This window comes from Balaenoptera acutorostrata, chromosome 17 (assembly GCF_949987535.1).
Source record: "Balaenoptera acutorostrata chromosome 17, mBalAcu1.1, whole genome shotgun sequence".
Taxonomy (NCBI): Eukaryota; Metazoa; Chordata; class Mammalia; order Artiodactyla; family Balaenopteridae; genus Balaenoptera; species Balaenoptera acutorostrata.
In genome coordinates this window covers 10208117-10221558 of record NC_080080.1, presented here as the reverse complement: position 1 = coordinate 10221558, position 13442 = coordinate 10208117, and the positions used below count along the sequence as shown (strand labels likewise).

Sequence of the window (13442 nt, the reverse complement as noted above, 5' to 3'; positions counted from 1 at the left end):
TGAACAACATAATGCTATGACAACACGGATGCTTCTTTGTGATTGTAAATTTCTCAGGCTTCTGTTTACCTCATCGAAGTCGGCAATGATCTCATTCAGCAGGCGTAGGCATTCCACTCCTTGGTTGTTCATTTCAGTCTGAGAGTAGAAGTCTGCAAACCCTGGGATGGAGGCAAACATCACCCCAACGGCATCATAGGATTGAGAATACAGCTCCTGGACAGAGAGACACACAGAGGGAGCCAGAAACAGTCATCAGAGGTGAGGGTCTGCCGTGATGCTCTCTGTGTGTACCGGCACCTGCAGCCATGCCCAGGTACCCACAGAGAGGACAGAGAACGGGGGCTCCGACACCATCTCATCGACACCTTAACGTCATCACCATGCGGACCGCGACCATCGATAATTCATGGTCTCCAGCCTCAGCTGGGCCCAGAGTTCTGCCTGCCTATCATTCTGTCCTTGGTCAGCTTCCTTTTCTGTTCTCCCCGATGGCTAGTCCCAACACACACCACTCTCCTTAACTTCCCTGTGCACTTGATTCCCCTCAGTAGATGATCTTGTCTCTGAGGCTCTCACGTTCCACACTCATACAATCAGGTAGTTCATTGTATTTTCATCTCTTCTGCTTCAACTGCAGACAATGCATTTTCCCTTCTCCTGATGAAGATCAATGCTTCTTCCTCATCTCTCGATCCCCCTCTAACTTCTTCAGCAACGTCCTCCTACAGTGATCCTTTTCTTTCTTCTTTCTTTCTCCTCTCCTCCTCCACTTCCTGTAAGTGTCTCCTATAAGAAAAAGTACAAGGTGCCCTGGAGCCTGCAGAGACTTGTGACTACCAACCTCTCTTCATTCTCATCCAAACTTCTCAAACTAGTTTTCTCCACTGCCTATTCCTACTTCTCTCCATGTCCATTCACATCTCAGGCTGAAATGAAATGAAACTGGAGCAGGTCAGACTGCCAGCCAAAATGGGAAAACCTCTACACGAATCCCTGTCCAAGTCTTCCTGGACACCCCTGCAAATTGGTGTGGTGATCCCACCCAAGTTCATAAATCTCCCGACTCTCTATGCTCTAGTTATGCCGCATCTGTTTTCCTTGTGCCTGGCCCCTTCAAGGATTTATTTTTTGCTTATCTACTGTCTTAAATGTTGGTGATTGCTATGGTTCTGTCCTTGACTCACTGCGTGGTTCAAAGTTTACATACTTCCCTGGGCTATCTCGTTCACTCTCAGCCTTTCATGTGTGAGTCTCTAAAATCCTATTTCCAAGTCGGTTCTCCTTGGGCTTCAAGCTCCTGTGTCTCATGCTGGGTTGCCCTTGCGCTCCTCAAATCATAAATGCTGCACCTGAATGCATCTCCTCTCCACCTAACCCTGTTCCTCATCCTTCATTCTCTGACTCAGTTGGTGGCACCAGCATTGACAAGTCATCAAAGTTAGAAACAGAGTCAACCTTGACTCTTTCTCCCCCATCATATTCAGATTCAATAAATTACCAAGGCTGCCTGGGTTTCTTTGTGTCTCCTAAATATTTTTTTCTAACCCTCCCATCATTTCTTTCTATCAGGCCCTTCCTGTTTTCCTCCTTGGCTATTAATATGAGAGCCTCGTCCTGGGTTCAGGACTGGTCTTATCTCATCCAAAGGCATGCTCCATATGGCGGCCAGAGTGATATTTCAATGATACAATATTGACCATGGCTCTCCTATTCTTAAAGCCCTCCAACTGCCCTCAGGACAAAGTTGTGACACATGAGCATGACATATATTCACATATTCCTGCACTCCCCTCCTCCTCTCTTCAGCTTCATTGCCTGCAATTCCCTGTGTTGGACCTTGTGTCCCAGAAACACCGAAGCATTTGTACTTTCTGTGTCCACTGTAGCGGATGCTGTAGGTGCCCTGCCTGCTTTCTCTCTTCCAAGGTCCGGCAGTCAGCCAGCCCTTGCGTTTCTTTGCATGGAGTTTTTCTGTGGCCACTAGAGGGCACTCTGCCCATGTGAGCTGCAGGCTGAAAGCTCCAGGAAATCAATGCCCCTCAGGAGCTGCTCTTAACAAATGACTGATGGGAACAGGTGTAGAGTTCTCAGCAACTTCACGCCTTGGGCCAGGTAACTCTGAGGGATGCTTTCTACACGACTGTCCGAATTCTCCACTGGGATTCAGCTCCAGTCGCCCACAGAGGTAACTAGTCTGATAATCCCTCATTAATGGGTTACTTTCCTTTCCCTACCTTCCTTCTTACTCTCCTGTCTACCTGGGTGGGTCTCCTGGGATCACTTCCAAGCAAATTACTTGCACTCGAATCTTTGTCTGAAGGTAAGCTTCTGGAAGAAGCGAAACGAAGATGCACACGCTTCAATGCTTTCATGTTTACTATCTGTCCCTGGATGGGATATGTCCTTCCTTCCTTGCAATTAGCAACCCTAACCAGGCTAACTCTTGTTTTCTGCCTTCACTAGCCACCTAGGTACCCTGTCTTCCTGCAAACCTTCCCAGACTCACCGATGGGGGCAGGAGGCTGACTCGGGCTGTGGCAGCACCTGGGTAACTCTACACAGAGCCCTCGCCACCTGCATTATTGCCTTTAAAATGTCCATCTCTTCCTTTATGTGTGGAGTCTGCGAGGGCAAAGACTCCATGCCATTTATACCTTAGTGCATTCAAATCATCCAATTAGCATGCTTTGGATGCCTGCAATGTAATGCATGCCCTGTACAGGGTCTGGTACGAGGTAAACACTCAACATTTTGTTGAGTTAATGACTCCTTAGCCTGTGTAGGAAACATTAAAGCTTACGAAGCACTTTCATATGAATTCAATGCTTTAGCCCTTGCAAGTACCCTGTGAAGCAGGTACGATTATTATACCCACTCTACAGATAAGGAAAATGAACAGGGAGGAGTTAAGACATTGGGATCATGCTGTTGGGAGCAGAAGAGAGGGAGGTAAAGACGTCCAGGGTCTTCGTCACTCTGCATAGCTGGGTGAAAGATGGTGTCTCTGATTCATGATCAGCTGACTTGAGCTTAAGTGTAGATGGATCTGAACGGATGCTTTCATTAGTCCTTGTTCAAAAGCGCAGAGGTGGCAGGTGACCAGCTGGATTGGGTTGGGTTGGGGGGCAGTGTGGACTGCAGCCAAGGAGCAGAGCAATGGTACATGGCTTTCTGAGGCTGGGCCATTCACCTTGGCCTTGAACAATGGAGTGGTACTGCAGGAGAAGTCTGTCTGTCTGCTGTGTGGGTCCAAGAACCTGCACAAGCAAACCTACAGGACCACATCCTCCAAATGGCTGTGATATGGTGGGAAGAAAAGTCTCTGTTTACTCAGCTTCCTATTGTATTAGTTTGTTCAAGCTGCCGTAACAAAGTGCCACAGACTGGGTGGCTTAAATATCAGAAGTTTATCTTCTCACAGTTCTGGAGTCTTGGAAGTCTAAGATCAAGGTGTTGGCAGGGTTGGTTCCTCCTGAGGGTGCGCCCCATGGCTTACACATGGCCTTCTTCTCCCTGTGTCTTCATATGGTGTCTCTTTGATGTGTGTCTGTGTCCTAATTTCCTCTTCTTATAAGGACACCAGGCACACTAGATGACTTCATTCTCCTTCCCCCTCCCTCGGATCTTCTACCCAGTGTCCCGCATTGATGACCCCCCGCTGGGTGTCAGAGGGCTTGCAAGGTCGTTGACGTGGCCCATGCAGGTCGGCCTCCTCCCCCTCCAAGCCAGAAGGGAGAAGGGGGTGGGGGGACTTGGAGGGGCACTTGGGAGAGCTCCAGCCAGCTGCCCACACCTTTAAAGATGTCCCCATCAATTGACTTGCTCCAATCAACCACTCTGAGTGTGCCATCTGTTTCTTTCTATTTTGGGTTCAAAGAAGATAAAAACACTGTAAACTGGGGAGGGATTGATGAGTATAGAAGGCTATTATTGTTTTATCGTCATCCGCCTCTGGCTGGAAGTACAGGTTTGGGCTTCGCAGAGGATTCTGAGTGTATGAACGCTTCCCCCTCCGCCCCCCACTCGGAAGCCAAGATGAAGACTTTGGTCTCCTCTTTGCGCAGGGAACCAGAGTCCAGTCCTTCACTGGCCCAAGCCTGTCTGATTCCAAGCCCTGCGTGTCTTATACTAAGTTAAGCCACCTCTCTGCAGGGGAGAAACAATCTCTGAGACTGTTGTCCTTATTAGTATCCTCAGGTCTCCACTCAAACGTCATGTCCTCAGAGAGACCTTCCAGGACTCCCCAGTGTAAATGCCCCCTTTTCACACATGCTGTTCCCTTATTTAGCTTCTTCTACCCTCACAGAACTTAGCACTACCAGGCTCTATGTTACATATTCATTCGTTTTAATGTCTGTTTTCCCAGGAAAACATGTGCCTCATAACAGAAAGGACTTTGCCTTCTTTGTTCACCATTTGAACCCCAGGATCTAGAATTAACACCTGGCACATGGTTGGCCCTCAAGAAATCCTTGCTGGACGAATGACTGAATGAGTGGGTGAGAGGTGGGGCTGGGAGTGGGAAAAAGTAGAAAAAGTAATGATGGCTCATATTTGTCAGAAATAATAATAGCAACAACCGGAATGCTTGTAAAAGGTGCCAAATCCCACTTAAGCCCTTTACGCATAATAACACATGTAAAGGTTGTAACACACAGTTGGGAAGTACTGTTACTTTGGAGATGAGGAAAATAAGGTCCGGAGAGGTTCACCACTTGTTCATGGTCACAAAATAATGAGAGGAAGAGCCAGGACTGAATGCAAGGCACCAGACTTTCAAGTGCACCAAATGACTTTTCTCTACTGAGCCCCCCTTACAGCCGGCTGCATTGGACACTTCACGTGCTCTTACCCAGCTGACTTCTCACACCAACTCAGCAAGGTTGGTATTATTTCCTCATCAGCTGGATGACAAAATGGACTCAGAGAGGTTGGGTAAGCTGCCCCAAGTCACACAGCTAGTGGCAGAGATGGAGTTTGTGCTGTGTGGACTGTCCAGCACCTGAGACAGCGGCCCTTGTCAGTGTCCTTTCAGCAGGTCTAATAAGCCAGGATGAGTGAGCAGGTTTCCTGGGACTCAGCGAGAGCCTGCCTGACACGGATGACCCAGCCCAGCTGGCCTTATCAGCAAGAAAGTCCCTGCCTGGGGTGGTGAGTCCTATTCTAAGCTGGAAGTCCAGTGGTATAGCAGAAGCTGCCAGCACCTCTGTGTGGGTGACACAGCTGGAACAGGCTCAGACAGGATGCTCCGGAGGGCAAGGCTCTGTCCACTGCCCTGTGCTTGGATGGTTTGAGCCATCTCTTGTCACCGCTCCCCCTTCTCTGCCACTCACGCCCTAACAGCAAGGTGGAGGGAAAAAAAACCAAAATCCGGCTTTGAAGTTACACATACCTGGACTTGAATTCCAGCTCACTCTGCACTAGCTCTGTGACCTTGGGCAAGTTCCTTTACTTCTCTGAGCCTCCGCTTCTTCATCGATGAAATGGGGACAACCATTCTTATCTCCTTATTGCCTGCATCCATGAGCACTGCTATTGCCCCATGAAAGCTGGAACCCAAACTCACAAATGTCCCCCAATCAGATATTCAGAGGTTTGTATCACAGTTCAGGTCTGTAGCAAGAGGAGAAGCTAAAAATGCCTCTTATGGAAACAGAGCACGAAATTGGGAGTTCTTGCAGGCTACAGCTGTCGTGCCTCTGCCTGTCACCCCTGCACATCGTACACTACTCTGCCTGTGTCTCCTACACACACACACACACAAACACTGAAGTCTTCCACACATACATTCCTATTTACACACATCCCGATCCTTCCGAACACCTACACAGTATAAGTCCTGCCACGCAGACACCTCCCATAACCATCATACACACACGTACACACTCCCTCATCTGGACAAACTCCCAGGGGCAGCATGGGTAGCGGCACAGTAAGGGGGTAACGTGGCACAGATGGAAGAAACCTGAGGGACTGGATTAGAGTCATAGCTTAAATAGAGGAACATCACGGACCTCTCTGAACCCCAGTTTCCTCATCATTAACGTGGGGATGACAGAACTCTCCTCTTAAGGTTGTGAATAGAATGAAAGATCATTTTCATCCATTGCCTGTCTTAGTACCTGGCACACAGTAGGTGTTCAGAAAATGGTATTACATCATAATGTGTAGATTCTCCAGGCAATGTGAAAATTTTCTCTGTTTAAGTCTAGCCGAGTATGAACTGTTTAAATATTTATAAAACCACAAATAAGCTTGACAAGGCTTTCTACTGAAAATGTCTTATACATGGGATTAAGGCTGAACCTGACATTTATCTTGCTCAGTGGGGGTTTGGCCTGAATAACAGCTGGGGTCTTGGCATCTCTGGTTGGTTTCCTTCCTTTCAGGATGAAGCCAGTGCCCTCTTGCTCTTCCCCACTGGTTCCAACTATCTCTTTGTGTTGGTGTCTTGATTGAAAGCAGCTTTCCTTTCGTATCTTTTTGGATCTTCCCTCTGAGGGCTCCAGTGTTTCATCTGCTCTGTCTGGTGGTCACGGTTGATGTACAACGACATTCTCTCTGCTTTCCTGGCTTTGTTAAGAAGCTCTTGTAACAAATCCCCTGACCTTAGGTAGCCTTAAGGAAACCAGGCCTGAACCCAGTTCCAGAGAACCCCATCTGTTGAGGGTGTTTGGTGCCTTAATCTGCATCCAAGAGATTCTCAAGGGCCTCAGTTCATCAAGAGCTGATTGTTCAAGCAGCACATGACTCATGCCCTTGGCTTCTCTCCCACTGGTCTTTCTGCAGATGCTTGGACGGGAAATGAATGCTGTAGGTCTCCCCCAGTTCTACCCTAAGGCAAAGGTCACAAACCCAGATGTCTTCAGGGGATCAGTGGGTCACATAAGTGTCAGGATAAGGATGGATGAATTGGAGAGCCCATTTCATGCCTAAAGGCAACAAATCTACCAGTTAAAACAAATACGCAAGCCAACCAATCACCCAGCTGCTGGCTTGCTGATCAGATCTGTCTCAGAGGCAGCCAGTTTGTGACCTTTGTCCTATGGGTTTTGCAGCCCCTGTTCAGCTTAGTTTGAAAATCCATATTGAAAGGGTGGTCCTAGTGCAGTCTCCCAGACAACCGACTTTGCCTTTGTAGCATTCTCGGCAAGGGCTCTCCTCTCACCACTTGAAAGTTTCAGCAAGGGAGCTCACCGTTCCAGTTCTTCCACAAACCTTTAATGTGCAGGACCACAGGGGAGGTACACTGTACCGTGAGGATCAGTGGTGACCAAGGCCAATGTGGTCCCTGCCCTCGCGGGTCTCCACCATCACAAGATTCCTCTTAATGCAGAGTACAGAGATATCCCCTGTGGACTGTCCGTGGCCCTAGGTTTGCCCTCTGGAGTCTCGCTGAGTAAGGCCAGTCCCTCTCATGGGATAACTGTTCAGGCATTGAAAGGCATCTTTCACTTCCTTCTTGAGTTACCTTTTTCTAGGTGGTTAAAGTGTGAGCCAAATGGTTTGATTTTTTTTTTTTTTTCATTTCTCACCTCCCACATCCACTCCATTATGGAGCCCATTGATTCCAACTTGTAAAGGTACCTGGAATTCATCCACCTCTCTCCATTTTACTGCCAAATCCTAGGCCTCCTCATCAGGCCCTTTCCTGGGCTCTCTTAGGGTCTCCTAACTGGCTTCCGGTCTTGTGACCCTTTTATCCATACTCTATCAGCAGCCAATCAGATTAGGGAACACTTAAATTTTCCAAAGGCTCCCGTAGCACTTAAAAGGGTGCCTCAAACCCTACTATAGTCCATAAGACCTGACTGCCAGGCTCTGGCCCAGGCTTTCCTCACATCACTCACTACCCTTCATCCTTGGAATGGGTTGAATAGTGTACCCCTCAAATTCATGTCCACCCAGAACCTCAGAATATGCCCTTATTTGGAAACAGGGTCTTTGCAAATGTAATTATAGAGAGAGCCCTAAATCTAAGAGCCCTCATAAGACAAGAGGACACATGTCCTTATAAGGAGGGAGAAGGCCATGTGACCCACGCAGAGATTAGAGAGATGTGGCCACAAGCCAAGGAGCACTTGGGGACCACCAGCAGCCGGAAGAGGAGGAAGGATTCCTCCCGAGAGACTTCAGAGGCAGCTTGGTGTTGGCACCTTGATTTCAGACTTCTGGCCCCCAGAACCGTGAGAGAATACATTTCTGTTGTTTTCAGCCATGCAGTTTGTGGTGTTTGCTATAACAGCCTTGGGAAACGGGTACAATTTCTTACCCTGGCCTTCCTGTTCGCCCCAAGCTCATCTTTGCCCTGCGCCTCTGCTTGTGCTGTTCTCTCTTTCCTGGATAGTCCTGCCTCTTCCCCACTCTCTTGGTGTGACCTGGTCCTTCCTATCACTCAGCCACAGATCAGATGTGGCCTTCTCTGAGCGGTGCCCCTGACCACACCTGCCCTGGCCAGTTGCTACCAGCAGGTGATCTTTGTTCACCCATCAGAGCACCCGTCATAATGTGAAGTGCCCTCACAATGTGTTTCTGAACTAGGTTGTTATCTGTCTGCCCCCGCTTGAATATAAGCTACGTGACGGCAAGTCCTTGCATATTTAATTCACCACGAGAGTCCCAGAGCCTTTTAGGGGGCTAGCATGGTGCCTCTCCCACAGTCTGTGCCTTATAAATATTTTTTGAATGTTTGTTGTGACTCAGATTCCTGGAAGGTTTAGTTTGCTTTGCTCAGAGAAAGCTGCCCTTTTGTGGTCAAAGGCTAAGCCTTATTTCACTTATTTTAGTGTCCTCAAGCTTCATCCATGTTGTAGCACGTGTCAGAATTTACTTCTTTCTTTTTTTAAAATGAATGAATTAATTTATTATTTATTTTTTTGGCTGCGTTGGGTCTTTGTTGCTGTGTGCGGGCTTTCTCTAGTTGTGGCGAGCGGGGGTGACTATTTGTTGCGGTGCGCGGGCTTCTCATTGCAGTGGCTTCTCTTGTTGCAAAGCATGGGCTCTAGGCGCGTGGGCTTCAGTAGTTGTGGCACGTGGGCTTCAGTAGTTGTGGCTCGTGGGCTCAGTAGTTGTGGCTCACGGGCTCTAGAGCACAGGCTCAGTAGTTGTGGCGCACGGGCTTAGTTGCTCTGCGGCAGGTGGGATCTTCCCAGACCAGGGCTCGAACCCATGTCCCCCTGCATTGGCAGGCGGATTCTTAACCACTGTGCCACCAGGGAAGTCTCTACTTTTTAAAGACTGAATAACATTCCACTCTATGTATAGACCACATTTTGCTTATCCATGTGTCTCTTGGGTGCTTTCAACTTTGGCTGTTTTAAATAATGTTGCTATGAATATGAATGTACAAATATCACCTTGCGACCCTACTTTCAATCCTTTTGGTTATATAACCCCAAACTGGAATTGTTTTATACACACACACACACACACGCATAAAACTTTAAAATTCCAATTCAGTCTTGCCCTAGAGATCTTACTACCTCCATCTTACACATGAGGTACCGGATGGTGGGGAGGCCACGTGTGTATCTCACAGTGCTGGACAGTTTGGGCGGCCTGACACCACGTGGCTGGCCTGGTGTCCACGCTCGTGGGCTCACAGGAGGACAGGGAAATCCTCCCCGCGCTTGGGATCAGTGACCAGTGCGTCCAATCGCAGCCCTCCCGCGGCGACCCGTCCTCCGGGGCCAGGCCAGCCTGGGCTCACCTCGTTGTCCCGGTCCTTCTCCAGGAAGTGGCGGGCCACGTGACTGGGCAGAATGTTCCGGAGCATGTTCTCATTGTGTTCCCGAAGCTCCTTCATCTCGTTGATCTCCTCTTTGGCCTGAACTCGCCAGAGGAAGTCCAGGCGTGCTGTGTACTCCAGCTGCGGGTCAGGGGACAGAAGGGGAAGGAAAGGTTTCAGGCACATGCACGTGGGAGGCGGACAAGGCTTCTCCAGAGACCCTCACAGACGAAACAGAGCCTGAGCTGAACATTCTGGGGGGCCTTTTGCCTGACATGAAGGGGTCAGAATGTGATAGATTTTATAGGGCTGTGTCCCTCCCCTTCCCAGGATCATGGCACCTATGATTTTGTAATTGTTTGTGCCCTCCACTGTACTGTAAGTGCCACGAGGTCAGGGGTCCTCTCACCAGCTAAGCGTCACATCCTTACCATGTAGCAGTGTGCCTGGCATGCAGGGAAGGTGTTCAGTCACTATTTGTTGACTCAACAAATAAGTTACAATAATAAAGCCAGCTAACACTCGTTGGATGGTACCAGGCACCATTCTAAGGAATATACATATATGAACTCCTTTCATCCATACCTCAAACCTCACAGGAAGGTATTATTATAGATCCTTATTTTACAGATGAGAAAACTGAGGCAAACTGGTTAAGTCCCTTGACCAAAGTCACACACTCGTTAGTGGGGAAGCCAAGATTTGAGTTTAACCCCAGAGTCCAATTGTAGAGTCTGAGCTCAGTCGAGGCAATAAGGAAGAAATGCATGAGCTAATAATGGAAGGATAGTGGATCTAGTTGTGAGACCAATATGGCCTAGAGTCCTGGTCCCACATTCAAGCACTGTAACCTGGCCTAGTACCTACGTCTCTGTTTCCTCATCTCTAAAATTGGGATGAACACTCATGACCAGGCAAGCTTGGAATAGGAATAATTTAGGAAGTTATACGTAGAGCATGTGACTCATAGTAGGTATTTAATACCCATTAGTTTCCTCTTGTCCTAGCACCCCTTTTCATTGGAAAGTGGAGAGCTTCCTTTCTAAAGAATTTCACAAACTGTATGTACCACAGCTTTGGGAAATGCCATTATTTCAAAGACTTTAACTATTAAAATGAACAATATGCTGCACCATTAAACACATGGTTAGATGCCCTGAATTCAAGGGCTTAAAAAAATTCAGCTAGTTCTTTTCTTTCTCTTACGTGCAAATCTCAGTGGATGGCAAAAGTATGAGAAAACAGAGGTGCAAGGTTATTCATTCAGCAGAATTTGTAATAGCAAAAGCTGGAAACAATCCAAGTGTACATTCTGTTGGTTGAATAAACTATTATATACAGCTATAAAAAGAAACAAAGAATATTTCTCTGTACGTACTTTGATGGGCTGGCCTCTGAGGTGGAGAAATGCATGTAGAGTTTGCCATTATTGATCTAAGGAAAGGATATATCTACATCTCTCTCTCCATATATATTTCTTTCTTTATTTATTAAAAAATTGAGGTGTAAAAAACCCATAAAAAATCATTACCGATGAGATGAGGAAGGGAAGCTTGGGGAGGGGAAACAGGGATAGAATTTAAACTTTTTAAATGATATCTTGTTTTATAATCCTGACTTTTGAATCATGGAAATATTTTACTTAATTATAAAACTAAATGGATTTTTTAAAAGCTCTGTGAAAACAAACAAACAAACAAATGAAGCTACAGGTACAACCACACAGAGAGGAACTATTCCAAATGCCTTTTAACACAATAATTTGATAGCACATTCGTAGAGAGAAATACTCTGAGGCTAGAAAGAGTGCAGCAAGAATCTTAAAAGCATTTATAACAATCACCTTGTAGGTGGTGGTGTCTGTAGTATTATTGTTAGATGATGGTATCTGAATTGTAGGATAAAGCAAATGAATAACTGTGTTGGTGTCACTGAGAACTCGAATTTTTGGGAAGGGAAAAAGGAGATGCAGATATAAGATTGATGAGGTTAAGTCCAAAGTCTATTGTCCTATGAAAATTGGAAAGTATCACTATGAACTTATGATCTATATGTATTTCCTGGCTCTGCCTACTGAAATCAAGGTCTAGAAACAATGAAAACCTAGTAGCAATGAACAATCTCAGTGTCCAGACTGTGGTTTCAAAATATCAGTTCCTACAAAAGGGACCTTGTAGTCTTTGCAGAAAAGGCTGAAATTTAGGGAGGAAAATGTACAAGCCTGGAACATATTTTGGTACCAGAAAGCAAGTAGACGACCAGAGACTGGGGTTATGTTGAAAGGAGTAGACCACCCCACTGTCAAAGATATGACAAGTTGGGCTTCCCTGGTGGCGCAGTGGTTGACAGTCTGCCTGCCAATGCAGGGGACACGGGTTCGAGCCCTGATCTGGGAAGGTCCCACATGCCGCGGAGCAACTAAGCCCGTGCACCACAACTACTGAGCCTGCGCGTCTGGAGCCTGTGCTCTGCAACAAGAGAGGCCGCGATAGTGAGAGGCCCGCGCACCGCGATGAAGAGTGGCCCCCGCTTGCCGCAACTGGAGAAAGCCCTCACACAGAAACGAAGACCCAACACAGCCAAAAATAAATATAAATAAAATTTTTTTAAAAAAGAGATATATGAAGGGAGAATTTAAGTTGGTGGCTGGAAAATGGGGGAATAAGCAATCAAGGCAGAGGGGAAAGCATATAGAAAAGCCCCAGAGATGAGATCAAGAATACATGGGTCATTTGAGCACCTGAAGAGGTCCCGCCCAGCAGACTTTAGGCAATGTTTCAATTTCCTAATTAGTTTATATTTTTTTAAGTTTGTTTCAGTTGGGATCCAACTTAAGTCCATATATCGCCATTGGTTGATATGTCTCATTTCTTTTTTAATCTATAGGACCACCCTCCATTTTTTTTTTTTTTTTTTTGCAATATTTTGTGAGAGCCACTGACCTCTAGAATGTCTCTCAGTCTAGAGTTTGTTGATTGCACCCTTTATAGGGGTATTTAACACATTTCTCTGTCCTTTGTTTTTCCTATATTGGTAGTTATATCTAGAAACTTGGTGAGATTCAAGTTCAATTTTTTTCTGCAAAAAGATTTAATTGGTTAATTTCGTGAACTACTATTAAGAGGCATATAATGTCTGCTTATCTCCCTTTTGTGATATTAGCAGCTATTGACGATAATAACCTACATTCATTTATATTCTAGGTAGTGATATTCCAATTCTATCAGTATTTCATAATTTGCTAGCTGGAATACATTTTTAAAGAGAACCTTTAAGTACAGTTCATAAAGAAAAGGCAGGGTAAATGCTTAATTTACCTATAAATTTTTTCCAAGTTTCCCAATAAGCTAGTTCCTGAGCCTCATCAAGATGCAATCAATGAGGTTTTGTTTTTTAAGTGTCACTATGAGCTTTTGCATTTTAACATATTTCTTTCATTTCAATCCATTGCAATTATTATTCTTTTAAATTTCAACTTGTCATATCTTTTTTTTAATTTAAATTTATTTATTTTTAATTTTATGGCTGTGTTGGGTCTTCGTTTCTGTGCGAGGGCTTTCTCCAGTTGCGGCAAGCGGGGACCACTCTTCATCGCGGTGCGCGGGCCCCTCACTATCGCGGCCTCTCTTGTTGCAGAGCACAGGCTCCAGACGCGCAGGCTCAGTAGTTGTGGTGCACGGGCTTAGTTGCTCCGCGGCATGTGGGACCTTCC

At 46.4% G+C, this 13442-nt stretch overlaps 1 protein-coding gene across 2 annotated transcripts in view; it reads right to left on the bottom strand.

The window, feature by feature from the left end:
- Positions 1 to 13442, bottom strand: part of ADCY8 (adenylate cyclase 8) — a 228347-nt gene that overhangs the window by 17986 nt on the left and 196919 nt on the right. For both annotated transcript variants that reach the window (XM_057532097.1, XM_057532098.1), the window contains 2 exons: positions 9713 to 9871; positions 70 to 216 (listed from right to left, as the gene is read on the bottom strand). In XM_057532097.1, the coding sequence (XP_057388080.1) occupies positions 70 to 216; positions 9713 to 9871 (306 nt within the window). The remainder of the gene's footprint in view (positions 1 to 69; positions 217 to 9712; positions 9872 to 13442) is intronic.